Source organism: Balearica regulorum, chromosome 2, assembly GCF_011004875.1.
Source record: "Balearica regulorum gibbericeps isolate bBalReg1 chromosome 2, bBalReg1.pri, whole genome shotgun sequence".
NCBI lineage: Eukaryota > Metazoa > Chordata > Aves > Gruiformes > Gruidae > Balearica > Balearica regulorum.
Genome location: NC_046185.1, coordinates 128,485,553 through 128,506,130, shown reverse-complemented (window position 1 = coordinate 128,506,130; position 20,578 = coordinate 128,485,553). Strand labels below are relative to the sequence as shown.

The window sequence follows — 20,578 nt, the reverse complement described above, 5'->3', positions numbered from 1 at the left end:
TTCAGGATACCTCTAAATCTAATGGACAGAGCTTGGCACTTCCAGAGGGTGATTCAGCCTACTCTTAAGTATGTGTTTAAAACCACAGTTTCACTATCAGTTTAATCCAGTGCAAGTCAGCATCCTCCTGTACTCTAAAGTCCCTTGAGGTTCAAAGGGAAATCATGACAACATGATAATTCACCTTCTAATCTCACTCTCTATGAGCTTTCGTATGTCACAGGTCTCACGATATGACAGCCAAAGGGTTTGGGTGAGAGACGTACTTAGGCAAATCATCAGCCCGTTTTTTCCTAGAAGTGTCACACTCAATTTGTGTTAACTATCCTCCATAGTGCTTTTAAGATAAAATAATCCAGCCCAGAAACCGGGAGTGCATACCACTTTTGCTGAGCCTGATTTGTCTATCAGGCTTTTCAGGGGCTGTGCTAACACATGCCCACTAGCTGCAAGGGGCAAAATCCCGGCAAGAACAAGGTGTCCACACACACTTCCACCTGCCTCCTTCTGGCAGGCGTTAGCACTTTCTGGTGTCTGAAAACAGGAGTCCCAAATGAAAAGGGAAACGGATAAAAATCCCAGAACGTGGCATTACAGTTCATCACGTGATTTGCTTTCCTCTGAAAACAACTGGTACTTTGCAGCTGTGACCTGGAGAGTGAGGCCTTGCCTTTTCTGCAGCGTGACATTTTACAGGCGACGCTGCGGCAGAGTATGGCCAAGCCTGGGCCAGCGGCTGCTCAGAATCATCTGAGGCACCTGGCAGTGGGCAGCGTGAAGAGCAGCACCACCAACGTCCCTTCTTCCCACCGCTGAGCGGGAAAACACATGCCTCACACTGAGCAAATCAGCATGGGGCTGCAAGAGCAGGTGCATCTCCTGAACACCATACAGTGAAATCATTTGAAAATTACAAAACCAGTGGCAATTTTATAACCTTTAAATGAAAAGGATTCACTAAAAGATAACTGACAACCAATGGGGATGTTAAATATACAACTGGAGACAGCCTTCTCTGCTTGCATGTAAAAATCAGGCCAAGCTAAATTAGAAAATGAAAAAGTGATGGCTTTGTCAACACATCTTCTTGGACCTTGGGTCTAAATTTCGGCAGAGTTATTTCAGTCCTTTCCAAAGAAATATTTCTAACTTGTAACTAATCGTTAAGGGTCCTGAGGGGAAGACAAGAAGACGAAGGTATTCAGCTAGGATACACAATTCCCCAGTATCTTTTGGGAAGGAAACACTTTGCTCTTGTGATCCTGATTGAAATGTCTCTCTGCTGTAAGCATGCTGCCTTTTTGATTGCTACTCAGCTTCAAAAGACAGCTTCATGTTGTAGCAGCACTTCATAGACCACTTAACTGAGCTGTGAACACCCAGATCATCAAAAACCAAGGCACACACCATGTTGGAGACATAATTTAATTGTGCATCTTGGTCCATACTCTTCAATGCCCAATTTAATACGGATATGCACTTATCCCGGGGGAATTACTGAAAATCCTCATTCTGGTTGGCAAATCACATCTATCTTTAAACAGGTACAACAAATTCAACAGCATCTAATATGTCACTGAAGTTAAAAAAAAACCCTAAAAACTAAAGCAGAAAAAAGAAAACTCCTATTGCCCTATTGTCTTCTGTTGATATTGAATTAGGAAGTGACCAACAGAAAACACTAATTTCTTCATCAAAATGCCATATTAGCCCAAAGAGCTTCAGAGGAATGAAAGTCTTAAAGTCACAAAATGATGGGTTTGGCGATTATCAAGAGATGTTGTTCACAGCCATACCCTCTCTCCCTCTCCAATTTACATCATTGGCCAAGTATAAAAATTCTTCCCCCGCCTCTTAACAATTTCTCTTCAAAGATCAGGTATAGACTGTGGCTGGACTAGATGGACCATTGGTCTGCTCCGGTCTGATGAATTCCATGCAATAATGCTAATTAACCTCTTGGAGAATATCCATACATAAAACTGTTTCATAATTTATACATAGCAAGCATCTAGGCTGTTGTGTTGAATTTAGAACTGAGTTCAAGACAGAGGCTGTTTGAAGCTGGGTTTAAAAAACACCCTCCTCCACAAAAAACTCCAACAGAAAACAAAAAAGCCCCCAACAGTGCAACTTCAGGACTTGGGAGAGGAGGTGGAGAAAGTATTCATTTTGGAGAGAAAAACAAAACAAAACATAATCTCTCATCTCATCCACACTTAAGCACAACCTCTCACCCCACCCACGCTTATAGCCACATTTTCTTTTTAGGAAAGAAACCATAGATCAGCTAAATTTTTTTTTGACAGTAACCAAATTTTGCAAACACTAACTGAACAGGGAAGTATTATTTTACAAACATAACAAACTGAGAATCAGAAACTTGTTTGGCCATCTTTCTATCACCAATCAATTTAGTCATTTAGAAATACTTGAAAAAAGAAAACCCAAATCACATCCATCCCCTCCTGGCCTGCTCAGATATATCTCCTCATCAAATAAGACTGATTACAGTAGCAAGAAGTTCTGGATTCATTCAATTTTCCTAAACAAAGGATAGGTTGTTATAGAAGGAATAACCAATCTGAAGAGGTTTTCACAAACATGGAAGCTCATTTCTTCCCCATCAAAACTGAAACAAAAAAATCTTTTATAACACATTCTCATAAGTACAGTTTTAGCTCGGGAACAAAAATCTTCTTTAATCCTGGTTTAGCTTTTAATATTACATCGTACATTAAAATTCATAAAGTAGTTCATTCCAGGCAAAACAAACTACTTTTCAGTTCTGCTCTGCAAATAGCACAGGAGGTACAATAAATGCTGTTGCTTTCAGAAGAGCTTTTATCAGGACAAGGTTTACTACTCCATTATTACAGTGGCGCCTGGAAGTGCAGTTATAGTTAAGTGTCAGGGTTTCCATTAACTCTCCTCCATGGTGGTTTTTGCGGGGGGGTGGTGGTGGTGGTGAGAGAGTTGCATTTATTATTTTGTTCATTTTTACTTTCATTAAAATGCAACTTGGCAAAAAGATTATCAACCTAAATCTCAAATTTTGCAGACTTAAAACCAAAACTTTTGCTGGTGGTGATGTATGGTGTGCGCGCGCGTATTTGAACTCCAGGGCTCCACTGTCAAGTTTCACAGGAGCTGGTGTTATCCAGAGTTCTTTGCAAAGGAAGTTCACTGGTCCTCAAACACCAGCAAAGCAGTGTCCTCCTCAAGACCATTCTTTCCAAGGTGACATCCTATCTCTGGGACCCAAGCTGAAATCGCTTTAGCGTGAAGGAACTGTAATTTATCAGTAGGCAGAGGGAGGCCAGGATTATATTCATAAAAATGAAGGTTTTTGCCAATTGAGTACCCAGAACCATGGCTCATGCAAGATTTGTGGATACTTCCTAAAACATTACCTTGTTAAAATTATATTCTGCTCTTGATGTTACACACACTCTGTTTTTACACAGAATGATGATGGGCCCCAAGAGTTAGTGCAAATTTTCTTTGGGGAATATGAGTGGCGAGGATTTCTTCCTCAGCTCTGCTGAAATGGAGATTACTTGTCCTGAGAAGAAGTGTTCATAACTGCAGAACACCTAACGAGCTTTAACCAGAATATTTTGGAAAAGAAAATCTGTGGTTTGGTCACCTGTCTCCATCCTTCCCCCAGGTTGTGCTAAGGAAGAGGGAGTCCTCTTCCCCGCAACCCCCGAACTGGCCCGATGAGAGGGAGAGCCCATCCCTAGCACCGCCCTGGGGAACTCCATCCACCCTGAACACAGCTCCATGCTCAGTGTACTCTGAAGTATCCCCACATCCTCTCGTTTCCACACAACGTGTAATAGACCCATCCTCTGAACTTGACTTAGGGATACCCAGAAAGGACCTCTGTGGGGTGATCTGCAAGATGAAGTTGTTGAGGAGGGGAAAAATAAATAAATAACAGAAATAGAACAAGAAAGGATTTTTTTTTCTTCCTTCTAGGTTGGAAAGGTTAAACTATGTTTCCATGCAGTATCTACCTGATGGAGATGCTAATATTTATAAACACCACTGCTCCAGGAAAGAGCCTGACACAGGCTTCTGCCCCAGGAGGTGGCAAGATGAACAACGTCCAAGGGAAAAATTCTTGTGTATGCCATCTCCTCGCACTCAGTACACCAGTGTGGAAGCTAGTAGCAGACTTTCACAATTTGATCAGCTTGGAGGGCTATACACGTATCCCAAAAGCTCATGCATTACAGGCTAATGATTTCAATTAAAAAAAAAAAAAAAGTAAGATTTTGCTTTTTTGTTTAAGTCAGGGAGAAAGGGAGAAGTAGGGGGGACAAAGAGCTTCTTAAAGGATTTCAAAAAAGAATTGGAAACAATCCAGATACATTAGCTCAAGTAGCAACTAGTTAGAATGCTGTAAAAATGAGATAAAGTCAACACAGTTCCTTCTAACTCAGGCACCAGGGTTTATGCTTGGTGAGTTCCTACTATCCTATCAGACCTCCAAGGTCACGCTTTCTGTTTTTGCATGCAACAGTATGCAAAATCAACACAGAACAAGTTCAGCTGCTAAATGGTTAAGTCTGCTCTACTGTCTGGCCACCAGTTGGCAACACAAAAATGCAAAATAGATCCTTTTCAGGATGTTTATTTTCACATCCTTCCGAAACTGATAACTTGCAATTGCAAAATAAACCTTCATGTGTGGCATATTAGCTCTCATTTTTCATGGTTTCATAGTTTAATTGTTTCAAATGTTACACTGGTCTAAAGATTTAATATTAAATATCTTGGCTCTTGTGTGAATTCTGTTGTCAGGATAAACGGTCTGTTTTGTCTTTCAATAGTTATCCAAGAAGCTCACAGCTAAGCTAGAAAAATATTATGCTGTATTCCTGTATAGTGAACTTTAAATAATCACTTATAATAAATTTAGTAGTAAGGACATTAGTAGATTTATTTCCTTAGTATCAAATATTCAATAAACTGTGGACATTTGTGGGTGTATCAGAGTAGTAGTTTGCATTAATAATTTTGCCGTGTCTTGACTATAATTTATTTCTGCTACGATTTGTAAAGTTATACTTGCCAGTGCAACAATTAGAATAATTTCACTATTATTTCTAGCATTAAGAATTGTACTTATGTTAACAACACAGATATTTCAATTTTCAAACTTAGGGCTCTGGACACTTAGTAGCAGGTGGCAAGTGCTACACGCATTTATAGGTGGGTAATTCTGGCAACATGCAAAAAGGTTGCACAGAATCCCAACTCAGAGGTTTCTATGCTCATTCCATCCGCTCAGTAAAGTGCGTATGCTTTGCTGAATGACAGAGAACAATCTAACAACTAGAAAAATAACTGGTTTGTTCTGCAGACCTCAAGTATTAGCCTATAAGGCTGCCTTGTTAACCTATTTTCCTTTCGAAAAGGATCAAAACAAAACTGCATTCTGTTTCCACTTTGAACTGTCGCAATTAGGTTAACTATACTCCTGACTACCACTAAAAAAATGAAATGAAATTATGAACAAGAGCACAGCAGAGACAGATAAATTCCCCCCACCCCCCAACCCCTAAATTTGGACGTACAGTATGTTTTGTCAGTTAAGAAAACCCCCAAGTCTCACTTTCTTTCTGGCTGCAGGGGATTTACACAGCTTAAAGTGTGAATTAAAACCAATACAAGGACTACCTCTGACTTGACATCCTTGTGGAAGGTCCTGTAATTAACTCTGTTCTTTAGCTGTGAAATTGCCCAAGACCACTTGAGACAGAGTGAGACATTACCTTGGCAGAAAGAGATAAGTTAAGAAGGAGGGTTAGCCTTTGCTCTGAATTACCTGGGCTGTGGGAGCAGGTACAGATATTAAAACAAACTCAAATGTTATTTTAAACACAGTTATCTATATTTAACTATTTTCCCCTAAAGCATTACTATGTAAATAGATTCTCATCCTTTATCTTGAAGAGTATCTGTAGTGGATTTCACAGACTAAACTAAGTTAATGATAACGAAACTAGACCATTAGCACAGTCTGTTCTTTCTGCTAAACATTTTTTTCTTTTCTTGTGAAAAGTACTGCAGGAGGTCAAAGTGATCTTCTGACCTCCCTTTTCCTACAATTTTGTTCGTTACTTTAGTGGGGTCCTTAGTATCCATTAGCTGCAGGAAAATTAGAAAAAGAATCTCAAGGAATTTATAGCATTCAGAATGGGTATGGAATATAGTCACAGGCACAAGCCTAAGCCTGGTTAGCAAAGAACCGCTCTGTGTTTATATACTCAACCATCACAAAACTCCCACAATCTCAAAGCCTTGCTTTGTATAGCAAATCTGGACTGTGTATACAGCATGATTCCCACGTATCTGCAGATCAGTTTGTTTTGTCCTTGCATAGGTGCAACCTTTGGCCACAGCAATGCTGAGTATTTCAGAAAAGATGGGTTTTTGAAGTGTTTAATTCATCTTTGTGGAAATCCTATGCATTCCTATGGCTCACACCTGTATTTCTCATGTACCATAACACCAGCATCAAAGTTTCCTTGACAGACACAAGAACCATACCACTGATTTTCTGGATCCCACTCTATCAGTAATTTGCAGAGAATTAAACCAATAGTCCCACCAGATTTTACAGAAATCAACAGGAGTTTCATTTGAACAAATACTAAATGAAGCTATAATGAATATATCCAAATCTTTCAGAGCAATGGATATAGCAAGTCCGTTATGCTATCCAGTTGTCAGTAGCTCGACCTGGTGAAAGTGTGCCCAGAATTTTGGGATGGAGTCTTCTTTCCCCCATCCCTTTAGTTTTACCTGTTTGCTTTCTGGTTAAGGCAATACGACGTACTCACACTTCTGCTTTCATTCCCACTCAGTTTAGTGGTCCAAATCCTTCAAAATCCCTAGCTGAACCTCTAACATTAAAAACAACACCTGAGAATTATAGGAAAAAAAAGACAGCTAAAAGCCAGCATCTTCCAGGCCCAGTAAAGCTGGTATCTCAATAAAATGAGCAAAACACTCTGTAGGGGCTATAATGGATAGAATTTATCTTAAAACTAGAAAATAGGTAGTAATAAACTGCTACTATCATCCATTATATTTCTTAAATTTAATTTGTGATATGCACTGCAAATAGTGATTCTGTGAGCGTTTAAAAAACGCAACAGCAAAAGCTTTCTTCTTTTGAAGAAAGGTATCACCCGGCAGGACAGCGAGAAAACACAACGAGCAAATCTCAAAGACAGAGAGAGTGGTTTACTTGTGGAGGCCGGCTAGGCGGTGTGCTTATGAGAGGTGCGGGGCCCATCGCAGAGGCTGCGTTCAAGCTCCTTTCTCTTTCGTCCTGGTAAATTCGATCTCGTTCGGCTTCTGGCAGCTGCAAGAAGTTCTGCATAGCCCGAAGGTTTACCAGTAAGGACTGCGAGGCAGTCTTGGGATCCTCTTCCTTTCGGAGGATTTCTGAGAGCAAGCCCTGTAGAGAGGGAGGAAAAAAATACACTGGAGAGTTAGCCTAGGTGAGCACCTGTAAAACCATGCTCTGCAAAGCCACTGCTTATCAGTCCTCTGTCTTCTCTCCACTGAGCTGAGAACGAGAGCAGCAAATGCACTAATCACTTCACATAGGAATATATTAATGGCATTGTAGGTAGCAGAGAAGAGAGCCTCAATTGTGCCCTTAATTTTATTAAGCATCTGGTTTACATACAACATAAACTGAATCTGCCTAATAGGTCTCCCTCCTTTTACTGGCTTAACTTGCCATGAAATCTTTCACAGTCGACAGACAATCACAAGACATTAAGAATAAGTGAAGTACAGATAGTCCAGAGGCGTGACACTGGGGCATTCTCAGGCTTCCCAGACAAAACGCATAGCCAACCTAAAAAAATGGCTTTCCACATTTCTAGCAACTTAAACAGCTCTTTGAAAGGAAGTGATATTTCACAACTAATTTGAGACAATAAACTCGCAACGTTCCTAAAGTACTGCTTAACTGACTCAGGTCCATATTTTTTATAAGTCAATATTTCGTTTTAAGAGCTGTATATTGGAGTTTAACAAGTGACAAAACTCACTGTTGGATGCTCCCCCTCCTTCACCCTTCTTCTCCTCCCACTGTCCCCCTCTCCTCGCCAGGACAACCCTCATCCTCACCCAGTCCATTGCCTGGGCTATTTATTTGAGCGCCTCCTGTGCAGGTCCCATTTCCTAAGTCCATTTACCGTCGCTGTCCTTTGCCCACTTTCAGAGTCCAGCAACGACAGATAAAAGCGAGCACTGGGGCCATGAGAGGCAAACAGCATCCAGGGCATCTGCAGCAGCGAGCCAGAGATGGGCAGGCTGCAGACGATAGCGTGCCGCCAGCAGCTTGTACAGACCACACCAGGTTTCCTACATAATCATTTCATCTCGGTTCTCAGCAATGGAGGAGACCTGGCAGTCCGGGACACCTAATTACTCTAAAAAATGAAATATTTATGAACCTGTGAGTGCAACTAGAACTTTAATGTCAACAGGTTCTTGAAATCTGCCCCATGCCAAATTCTCCTTTTAAATATGTCAGGCATACAAAATGCTCTACTGTCTTGAAGTAACAAGGCAGTGATAAGAAAACTAACTTTTGCAAAAGCAAACGTGAACTTCTTTTTAAAATAAATGCTGTTGCCATGCTGGGACAAGGAGAGGGTTAGTATGAGAGGCTTTTCTTGCTAATCACAAGGGAACGTGGATGTGATTTTAAAGAAATAGCACAACCAAATGTCTCTTTTCCTAAAAAAACTGTCGTAAGTTATTTGGTATAATGGAGGAGTGAATGGAGGGAGGGAGGCAAGCAATAAAAAAGCTAAAACTAAGTGAGAGAGGCAATCTTAACTGAAGATACCCATGGCACAAGTACTATGGCACAAGTACCAGCTGGTACTATGGCACAAGTACCAGCCTCCTCTGTAGGGAAGTCTGATGGTCACAGCACCTATGGTTGTCACCTTTCTCAAAGGTCCTATCCTTTTGGGCAAAAGCCCCTTACAAAGGTGCTGCTGCAAGGCCACTGCTCTCGGGCAGCTGTACTTCGGCAGGGTCAGAGCCCACCTCGTGCAGCTCTGAGCTCTGCATTTGCCCCGTCGCCTCTCCATCTCTAAGAGGTGGTGAGGATGGAGGTGCTAACCACTACACTGTGGCCAGTGTGGTCCTCATGGCCCTGTCTGTGCCTGCACACATAAGAGGGAAATGGGATGGAAAACACAGTCTTTCCAGCACTAAGCATGAAAAATAATTTGGAGGAAGATTTAAAAAAAAAAAAAAAAAAAAAAATCCTGGGGAATACTTTCTTACCACTATTCTTCATCCCTCCTCTTTACGGGTGTCCAGGCAGAAACTATTCAGAAGGTAAATAAATGAGTTACAGACAAAAGTGGCATTTGGGTGGAGCGTAAGTTTTGAAATTTTTCTTAGTGATTAGTCTCAACGATAAACTTACTAACAAATAGGGAAGTTAAATTCTTATCCACTATTTTTTTCTACTTCTAAGTACTCAAGCTCACTATTACCAGTGTTTGTCAGTGGTGGGGTTACGCTACCCATCCTCCAAGCGGCATCAAAAATGCTTTTGTGCCACTGGAGACAAGGCAAAGCTGTCTGCAGAACACAGGATGTATGATCGAGGTGTAAACAGATGTGATTTCTGACTGCTACTGTGCTGAAAACAACTGCACCAGGATTAAAAAGAAGAAATTAAAACTAAACTGAAATGGACGGATCACTGGCAGGAGAGGAGACTAACAGCCAGCCCACTGTCAGCCACAGGAAATGTCCTTGAAAAATACTTTAGCCCATAATAGAAAATATTTGCTTGTATAAGCCTTTGCCACATAGTGGGCAGCTAAAAAAAAGCAGAAAAGGCTGTTTTTCTTTTATAACTTTTCCCCTCTCAGTAAAATAAGTAAACAAAGAAAATCAGGGTTTGTATTTTTCCTGTGTTTGTCAGTACAACCCTTGCTGCAGGACACCTCTTGGTGATTAGAAATGCCATTAAGTATTCATTCTCCTCTCCTTCCCCCATCGCTGCCATGACTCTTTGCATGAGCTGGGAGCAGAGGACACAGATGTGGAGAGAGGAGGGGAGATGAGAGAGCGGGGAGAAGGCAAGGAGGAGGTGTTTTTGCTTCCTAGGAGCTTTGAACCTAAAGGTCAGAATATATGAGGAAATAACATGGAAAAAAAGGTGTAGTACCAGGTGCAGGCAAAGACTTATAATGCGTTTTGCCTGCTTCAAATATTACTTCATTGCTACTACTTCAATTTTCTGCACACAAAACTTCAGCTAAAGATTGTTAGACAAGATGTAAAATGGGAAAATCCTAGAAAGAAAACGTCAGCTTTCACATCCTGCCCCATGCTGACGTGCAGAGAATTACTGTCCGTTTTACCAGGCTTGAACTGGTTTGCCAAGATACAAGTCTTGGTGTGATGTCCTGATATTGTACCTCAGGTTGCATAAAAGCCAAATGCTGTTTTGCATAGAGATTATAAACAATGCCAGGCTCTGAGTCCTCCTCTCTGTTCCTCCCTTGTATTCTTTTCGCACTGGAAATGTTTTTTAAAATGTTTTTTCTTAAAATGTTACCAGGTCCCATTGAAAAAAAAGCAAGCTTACACGTCATCGCAAGTATAATTCATTACTAATTGCACAAAAATGTTCAATAAATATTATCAGGGCTTTCAAAAGCTAATTATGAATTCTTTAAAACTGGAGATAAACGAAAGTGTCTGCCAATATGAACGAAAACACTGCCTGTCTGGCCCCCAGTTTGTCTCCTCTTTGAACGTAATCACTGATTCAAATAGATTTTATCAGCCTGATAGAACTTCAAAGCTCCCAGAAGAAAAAAAATGCAATTTGCCCAAACCTCCCCCAAAACACGCAGAACGTCCCTGAACGCTGTCCCGCTCTGTGGCAGGGTGCTCCCATCCCATGTCCAGGTGGAGGATTATTCGGAGGCTCCACCCACGAGCCTGGATCCCCGCCAAGTAAGTTATAAGCAGACACATTTATCTATGTCGCTTAGTAGCAAGAGGAGAGCTGTCATGATAGTGTAATAGCACCTTTTTACCTTTTATTCAATAGTGATATGGATAGTGTGCTTTTTCTTAAATTACACTACGAAGAATTATATGAATACAGTGGCAATTTCTGTTATACTTAAGCAGGCAAATTTCTCTCTACCACATAATTTACAGAACTCAAATTCAATAAAACATTACATGATGGTCCATTACTGTTATCAATTTTGAATAATCCATCTTCATTTTTCATTTTACTGGAAAATAAAGTGTGCCAAAGACAAAGTGGAAGAAAAGAAAAAGTGCCTGAGAAGGTGGTTTGTGTAAACTTAGATTTTGTTTTAAAATTACACAGAGCCGTTTACTGCATCCAAGCGTTCTCCCTCGAAATAGCAATTGCCCAGAATTAGCATGAGCACAGTCCTAAATACGCAGAAGTTTTCACATATGAGAAAAGGCATTATACATGAACGAAAGGCAATGTCTCCTCACAGCTAATATTTTAAACAAGCATGGGGGTGAAGTAGAAAGGAGGGGAGAGAAAAGGTATCTGACAGAAACACTGAGAAGTACCTAAAAACCTTCAGATGAAAAACTGTCACGGGTGGGAAGAAGAAAAATTACAATAGTCAGACACGGCAAAAGCAGCAAAAAGCACTCCCCCTCCTTTTGCGACGACGGAGCCGAGAGGTCACCTCCGTACAGCAGCACCAGAGTTCATGCAGCAAATGTTATGGTTGAAAGTGTACACAAACAGAGACAGGAGCCCCGAGTTACAGTTCCAACCACAACCATGACTAACACAATTCCTTGCTCGCGCAGTACGCACACGTCACCCTGCCGTGCACCAGGTTAAGCTACGCCTTCAAGTCAAATGTAAGACCTGCCTGTGGGAACCCAAGCTTTCCGTTTCCTGACTCATCTCTACATTTACAAAGGCAAGACAGAAATGGCAGAGGAGTTTGTTTATTTGTTTAAGACTCCGAAGGTGATTCAGCCAAACAACTGCCGATGCTGTGCTCCGGCTCTCTCAAGAAGAACAGAACAGAGTCGAGAACCTCCCAGTTTTACCGCTAATCTGCAGGGGCAGGCTGAGCCTCTCTGCCGACAGCAGAGGCTGGCACGGGGCACTGTGCTTTGGGGGGGCTGCCCCGATGCATCAGCACCGTCACCCCGTGGCTGCTCCGTGCCACCCGGGCCAGCGAGCTGCTCACAAATGCCATTTTCTGACCAGCAAAGCGCCGGAAAAAACTGAACTCACTCTTTCAAAAGAGCAGAGGTGTCTGCACAGTGCACTGATGTCAGCTGGGAAAAATACTACGTTTATTAATTCGGCCGAACGGCAACCGAAACATAACCAGCTCAATTTACTGAAATTACCCTAGCAACTAGAGAGTGGTACACACATTTGGTAGCCGTGCTTGAGGTGAAGCTCAGATCTGCTAGCACAAATCCTGACTCAACAAACTTTTCCATGGTGCACTACAAAGAGTTGCTAACAGGATTCAATCTGTTTCTTTGCAGCCAGTGAGCTGGAATCGCAACTGCTTAAAGAAAAATAACACTTCAGACCCCACTGCGCCCTGAAGCCTTCCTAGAAGGGCCACTCCGAAATTTCTCGTGGAGAGAGGTGCTCCATCCTCTGAAACCACTTCTGCTCCCTACAGCAATTGTTCTATTGTTTCTGGATAGACACTAATTTTCATTCAAGTTATTGCCTTCTCTTTGATTAAACTTTGCAAGGCACATTCCTGAGAACTACACATTTTTGAAACCACCATTTTGATGTTAAGGGTAGGGGAGAAGTTATCCAAGACAATATTAAGGACACCCTTTCAATTTTCTGAGGTGCGGCTGAAGGATTTTTTCTGCCTTATAAATAGCAGATAATTTAAAGAAAAGATACCCTAGTTTTCAGAAGTAATTTTACCTTTGGGCTTGGAGGAAGCAGAAATATTTCTAGTCAACATTTTTCCCCCAAAATCAATACTTCTTGGAAATTAGGGCCAAGCACTGAATTACCACACTAAGCTGGTAGAACCTCCTCTTCCCACCCAAAACCCCCACCAAATTCTGTATTCATACTGCAGAGCACAAGTCTGTAAAACAAGAGAGGTGCCAACACCTTCAGCCAATTCAACCAAAGTCCATTTTTGTTGCCAAAACTTTCAGCTAAATTACTCTTAGTTTATAGTTCATTTCCTTCCTTAACTTTTACGCTGAAAGCAAATCTCTCCCCTCATCTGAGACTGTATCTCGACATCAGGGTTTTTGTGCACAGAACTCCTCATTGATTTCAGTGAGATCTTCTGCCTTCAGAAACTGATGGCATGATATGGTCCCTGGACACGGCTCAAATATGCTTATGACAGTTTCAAAAATGTCAGTGGTAAGCCTGAGTTAGCTTTTTATCTCAGAAAACAGTAGATGAATTTAAACAAGCATTTTCACTTGCTCTAGCCAAAAAGAAAAAAAAAGACAAAAGATATTACATCAATATTAGAAAATAATATCTAAATATCATCAGTTATTAAAGTGCTGCCCTAGTTTTAGGTAAATATGATGTATCCTTGAATAACGTGAGATAAATTCCAAAGTACAACAAGCAAAACAAATTTAAATGCTTTCTTACAAGGATCACAGGTGTCTTTACAGGTATTTATATTTGGACATTAGCTGGTACTGTGGGTACAATTAACAATTTTCAGTTGTGCAAAGGTGAAATGTGCCTACAACAAACTCCTCTGGATTTCAGTGGGACTTTGCTTCATATTAAAAGTAGGCTGAGATATTTCTTGGCAACACTGAGGCTCATACTGCCTAGGCTTCTAGCATTTTTCCTTTCTGTTCCCTACATTTGCCACAGTATATAACAAATACTGCAAAATCTTATACAGCTAACTGCAAATACTAATTTGACTAGTTAACGCAATTTGTAGGATATAGGGATACCACTCTGTGTTCTTTCAAGTAGATTTGGTTGAAAATTGCCAAAATATAATACATATGTATTTCATATCTCTTTGTGGGATTTGTTTTCAGTGTTCATTTTGGGGTTTTCTCCTAGTTTTGGGTCACTTTGAACACATTTTACAAAGCTGGTTATCCACAACATGTGTGGAAGAATTGAACTTTTAAGAAATATTTAATAACACTTGTGGTAAGAAAAATATATAGTAATCAGGAATCAGTATTTGCACTAGAAATCTGGTTCTACAATTGCATTCATCGCACCTCAAGAGCATCTTCTTATAACGTCTCATATAAACTCAATGTCCAGTCAGAACCAATTGTCCTTGTATTTCAGGTAACAAATACTGTTCATGCACAAATGATAAGAAACCAAAAGCTGTATGCAAAACTAGCTGACAAAAAAATGAACAAATGACTTTGGAGGGAGGAGGAAGTTGAGAGAAAACAAGCTGCTTTTAGGCAAGTCTGAGAAAGAAGTAAGTATCTAATCAACTATTTATTTTCTGAATTATTTGCTCGGCTTTTTGCCCAGGTAAGATGGCAGCTGCAAACCACGGTAACTCGAAGCTACTATTATTATTTCAATACTTTATCGTATCAATAGTTAAAATATTAATCATTGTATTAAACAAAACTCTATGTTACTTACTTGTAAATATAACAACTGACACTGCCTGAACCTAACTTACGTAAGTAATCTTTCCATGAGTTCATGCATCCCATGAAATTTGGTATGAAAGACCCAGATCCTGAAAACCTCCTCTGCTGTTAAGAGGAAAGACACAGAACTCTACAGAGAATTCACACCATGACTCTACTTTCTTTTAGCTAAAGGAGGATGTAAAAATTTTTAAGGCAATAATAATTCAGAACAATTACAAATGACATGCTGATTCAAACCTGGTAGCAGTGCATTTGAAACAGAATTTTTATTCTCTAGGCCACGCAGGAAGAAACATCAACATTTCAACAGAAGCCCAAATTATGATTTTTTTTTACTACATTCTATAATGGACAAATACTTGTTCCTTAAGTTTAAAAATGTGCAATCAAAGCAAATTTACCTAGGTCTTTTTAAAATATTTCCTTTTAAAAAAAAATCCTATTTTATTTTCTGTTAAATCAGACTTCTAAAATTTTGAGATCTTATTATTTGCATTGGATATACTGACATTTCTTCCATAATTTTTGCTTGATTAAATTCCATGCAACATGGCATTAAGTTAAATTCATAGAGCAGAATAAATTATAACAGGGTTAGCTTCTAAAACAGGTGTAAAAAATAACACATTTTAGTGTTACTTATCAGCTTTGCTGGGGCTAGTTTTTTCTGCACTGAAGAGCTGAAGTATATGTTCTGACGTGGACATCGGCAATCTCAGCAACTACTGTTTTTGCAACAAACTACAAAAATACACGAAAAGAGTAGATCATCTAAAAATCAAGCTTTTCTTTTTCAATCTTTTCAGAAGCCTGAAAAGACGTTATTAAGACTTTCACTAGAAGATAATAAAAATAAATGCAAATGAGGACAAAAGACCATCTTGGGTACACCTGTGAAAGAAGACAGGTTGTTCAGTGCATGCATGTGGTCAGTACGGCTATACCTTTGCATCACAAAAGGCAATCTGTTGGGTGACTTTGTGAATGGTTCTGCATAGAGCTGTTCATGTCCTTCCCAGGGAAGATTAAAGTTAAGATATTAAACCATCGCAACTGGAGAGGAACCAGGGTGTCTGTAAGAACAGCGGGTACTGCCACAAACCAGTCACTGAAGATTTCTGTACTGTATCAACGTGGACGCTGGTCCTGCAAGGAAGCGCGGTTCCTTCACAGGAGCTAAGCGACAAGGCAGAAATGAGGAGAGAGACCTAAAAGGTGATAATGACTAAATATATATGGAGAGAAGGTACTCTTAGGTTTAAAAAAATAAGAAAAAAGACGACTGACCTGAGTTCGGTTAAAAGCCACACGTGCAAATACTGCCTGTGAGATTCCTGCTCGTTTCAGTTCGTCACGGACCCACTGGTAGATTTCGGAAGACACCTCTGTGTTTGTTGAGACCTGCTGCTCCAACGGCTTGTTCATGGATCTACTGACAGGAGGAGGGTGGTTCAAGTACTGTTGGTTTAAGGACTGCTGGGCTAGAAGTCTGTTCACTGCATACTGCTGGTTCAGCAACTGGGCCATTACCAGCTGCTGATTTACCAGCTGAGGGCTAATGGGAGTAGATACAAGTCCAGGGTGCAGGTTTGGAAGCGGGGTCCGAACTGATGGTTGACTACCATGAGAAAGCTGAACAGGAGATGGAGGCTGTTCGGCTGTGTTCCCTGGGACCGGCTGCTGACCGAAGTTGACATGGTTGGCACCTTGCTGGGATAGTTCAGAAAGGCTATCCATCTCAACTACGGTGGAAAAGAAACATTGAAAAAGCCAACATAAGACTGAAAATCACAAATTTCACACTCTTTGCAAGATGTGCTAATAAAAATAAATGTAAAATGCGTATTCAGGTGTAAACTTACTGTACTCTCCAGCCTAGATCAGCAGGCCCATAACATCACTGTTGTGGCTATTTGCTTTCAAAATATACCTACAAGTAATGCTGTAGTGAATATTCTTCTAAAAAAACATCCAACAAACCACCCATCATTGTCACTGGGCCCTTGGAGGAACCAGCAAGAACATCAGAGGCAAAACTACATGCTGGAAACCATGTATGGCAAAGGAGTAACTTCCTGAGAGTTTTGCAAAGGTGCAACACAACCGAACTGCAAGCGTGTGGCTGCAGAGCGTGTCCCTGCAGCGATGGATGCAGGGGACTTCAGACAAGGCAGCAAGCAACTAGAGAGGGGTCAAAACCGAGAGACGGGGTACCAGACTGTACGCTGCAGAAGATGCGGGTGAAACGGTAAAAGCATCTGTGCAAAGGGTAAGGAGGGCTGTTATGGGAAAGCACTCCCCAACCAGAGAGAGAAGCCCCCAGCAACTGGTTTTGTTCCTCCCACGGTGTCCCCGCCACAACATCTGCGGTTCCCAGCCACTGGAAATCTGTAACAAGCAGGGTGGGGTGCGGACCTCCCCATGCTCTGCTAATTTCTAGATGCTGCATCAATTGTACGGGACTGCTAGGAACTAGTATAATTTATGTAAATTACACAGATGGGCTGCTTTATCTTGCAACCATGTATGCATGGGGTTTTTTCAGTGACTTGCAACATGGTTGAATTTTTTTCTTATATTAACTCATCTGCCTTGACACACCCTCCTTTTTAATTAACAACACAGTTTTTTAAACTACAAGAGTTCTTCCAGCTCCCCCCTTGTGCATGATAAGACAATATGAAATAACTCTAGGCTGATGTAAAGGAGTCTCCTTTTTATCAATGTATGTCACTTTTTCATTTTAAATGATCTCAGTTCTAAAGCTTTAGCAATGCTGGTCTGGAAATAGCCTTAAGAAAATATGCTTTATTTAAAATCCAAAACTCCAGTATCTTCACAAAAGTGTTGTAGCAATTTTTTTTTTCTTATACTAGTAAAGCATATTTTGGGGGGGGGGGGGGGAAAGGCAGTGTCTGAGCTTTTCCTAGTAAGTATGATCTTCACTAACAGTCATTCCGTGCAAGACCACCCTTTCCTCCACAGGGATGAGAGCTGGAAGAAGAAATTGGCACCTGGATTCACACCCACAGCCCTGCCTTTCCTCCTCTGTCCTGTCATAGGCAGAAATTTAAAAAAAAACAACGAACCAACCAAACAAAAAAACCATGTTGTTCTGCAGAGAGGTCTGGTGCCCATGGCCTGGATCAGTGTCCCAGTGGAGCACCTGCTGCTCCTCATCCCTGTGGCTTTGGGGGCAATGGGGCCTCCCCCCAGCATGAGGTTACACAGGAATACACACACACACACATACACGTTTCCTATGCGCTGGTTTCATTGTCCCCGAATGAATGGACGGTGAACCCGTCTTGGCACATCATCTAACTCAAATTTTGCAGGGATTGCCCCATGCAGGAGCGCTGTAGCAACGGAGGTGGGAGAGGATGGTGCGGAAAGGTCCCCCTCCCACGCAGGCGCTCTGCTGCCTGGCACACGGACCACCTGAAACCAAGCGAAATCTCACCACCGACTTCGGTGGTCTCAGAAGAAGGGTTTGGTGTTGCACAGAAGGTACAAAGGAGATAAAGGAAAGAAGCCGCCTTTTTTCACTAGCGGAAAGTAGAGATCAACCCAAGTGGGCCATTCACTTGGAATAGTAATTCAAGCAATTATCACAAAAGTGATGCATTGTCTTCATTACAGCCTTAAGCTATAAAAGGCAAGGAACCCGTTTTGGTAGATGAATGATTTTGTTTCAAATACTGAAAGCTAAGTCAAGCTCAAAATTTAATCCAAATTGAGGTCTCATTTCTTCATTCTGTTGAAAACTACATAGAAATTTTCTGGCATAAGTGTTCAAAATTATGTTAACAGGTTTAAGAAATGGTTTTAAAAAGGGGCAATACAGAAAGATAAAAGGTATTACAAAATTAACATGTCCCAGTGATGGATTTTTTCCTCCAGTAATTTACTTGTGCTTGCTACAACAAATTGTCACAACAACTATTTGTTAAAATGAATTGAAATCAGGGTCCCAAAGTTAGAGAAAGATACGAATTTGTAAAATTATAGCATTCTTGTTGGAAGGCAGTGATAGTTATAGAAGACTGTTTCTTTAAATATACATTAGTCAGAGCAACAAAAAATACATACATTAAAAAAGTCAGTCCGTCACAGTTCCAGGAACAGGTTTTTTAAACAATTATTCTGGGTGGTAGAAGATCTCTAGATTTACAGAATGACAGCTTTACATCTCTGGCAACCCAAGTCAGTTTGGCTGTTTCAATAGCAAATATTTATTTAAATGAATTCTTTCACTATATATGTACTTTCTACACCTACTCATCAAAAGCATCCTAAACTTATCGTGAGGGGACCTGGCTTCTTTTATGACTGTGACAGACCTCAGCGTGACACATAATGGTATGTATCCACCATCACAGCAAAAAAAAATTTTTTTTTGCTTACCCATCATATCTTTTGCCTTCTTGAAATGTTTATACCACCTTCCAAATTCCTGACATTTTGCTGCTGAGACATTTGCATAGTAAGTGCTGTTCACAATGGAAGAAATCATACTCTATGTGAAAAGGGGAGAAGAAAAAAAAATCTGTAATACAGAGCAGTACAAGTCAAAGCACAAATTATTTCAATTGTTGAAACCATTATATTTTTAGAGTTTGAGAACTGTATTGCATTTTTAATCCTATCATCCAAACCCTTTTATAAAACTCATTAATTGAGCATAAAAACAAACCAAGGTATATTGTAAATGGGAGCAAAAAAAGCAGAGGTACTAAGGGAAGAACAAAGTTATCGACCAAGAAACATCAGGCAATGGGATGGGCTCTGGACGGAAGATGCTAATCTTGAAAGTGCATTTTGTTGGTACTATTTCTGCTTTTAAATTTGATTGACCCTTCACATATCCACAAGTTTACAGGCATACAAATCCTACAGTGACTCCAGAAATACAAGCAACGCCCCAAGTTATCCATGCCCATTCCCTTTGTGCCACTTATCACAGGGCAGACACCAGAAAATCATAGGATGAAAGTTTATCTGAATGACCTATTAGTAGGATAAAGTAAGAGGGATTATGGTAGAATAAAACATGTAACAACCCAAAATGAACCCGGACTTGCTTTTCCTAAACAGGGTATTTTAAGTGATTCACAGAAACAGGCTTATGAAAAGCTCTCATTGTCATGTCTAATTCTGTAACTGAGTATTAGCTGTAAAATAAAGGATGATAGAGATGATTTTTTCTCAAAGGTTCTCGAGATATCAGATAGCTACAGTGAGAAATTTACCTTCTGCTCATTTTTGACCAATTTTAAAATAGTGGAATTTACAATGCATAAAACTTTCAGTTCCAGTACATTCTTTTACAAAATCAATTAAGACTAAGCCTTGCAAAATGAGATAATGCTCTGACTTCAAGATTATACTCAGTATATGATGTACGAACAACAAAATTAGCAAATGTAATTTCAGTAGACTGAACTTTGCCACCCTTTAGATTTCTATGTGGAAAGCAGTTACTTTTAGCTTAAGTACAGGAATTGTCCAGCATATTGAGAAAACAATGACAGTCAAGAAGACAAAGCCCTGATTATTATGTTTCTTCGCTATTCAGCATGTAACATTTAGCTATATTTGTGATGTCGTAAAATCGATGTACAGCATCTACCCTTTCTTACACAAACTACAATAGCCACTTGAAGAAAGAATTTGGAGTAAAAATGCAATAAATATTACTATAAGTCTTCTTTTATAAGGCTAGTTCAGCTTCTGAGTAAAAGTACCTTGATTATTGATCTTAGTGAAGTTCATTATAACCATTTTCTAACGCATTACTCAGTAACATGCTATTTGTGGAGGCTCAGAACTGCTAGAGTGAGGCAGTATTATTTATGCCAAATGTGGATACTCT

At 40.4% G+C, this 20,578-nt stretch overlaps 1 protein-coding gene across 7 annotated transcripts in view; it reads right to left on the bottom strand.

Annotated features, from left to right (window-relative positions):
- SATB1 (SATB homeobox 1) overlaps nt 1–20,578 on the bottom strand; it is a 93,701-nt gene that overhangs the window by 28,525 nt on the left and 44,598 nt on the right. For all 7 annotated transcript variants that reach the window (XM_075745852.1, XM_075745855.1, XM_075745853.1 and 4 more), the window contains 3 exons: nt 19,111–19,222; nt 15,991–16,445; nt 7,268–7,480 (listed from right to left, as the gene is read on the bottom strand). In XM_075745852.1, coding sequence (XP_075601967.1) covers nt 7,268–7,480; nt 15,991–16,445; nt 19,111–19,222 — 780 coding nt within the window. The remainder of the gene's footprint in view (nt 1–7,267; nt 7,481–15,990; nt 16,446–19,110; nt 19,223–20,578) is intronic.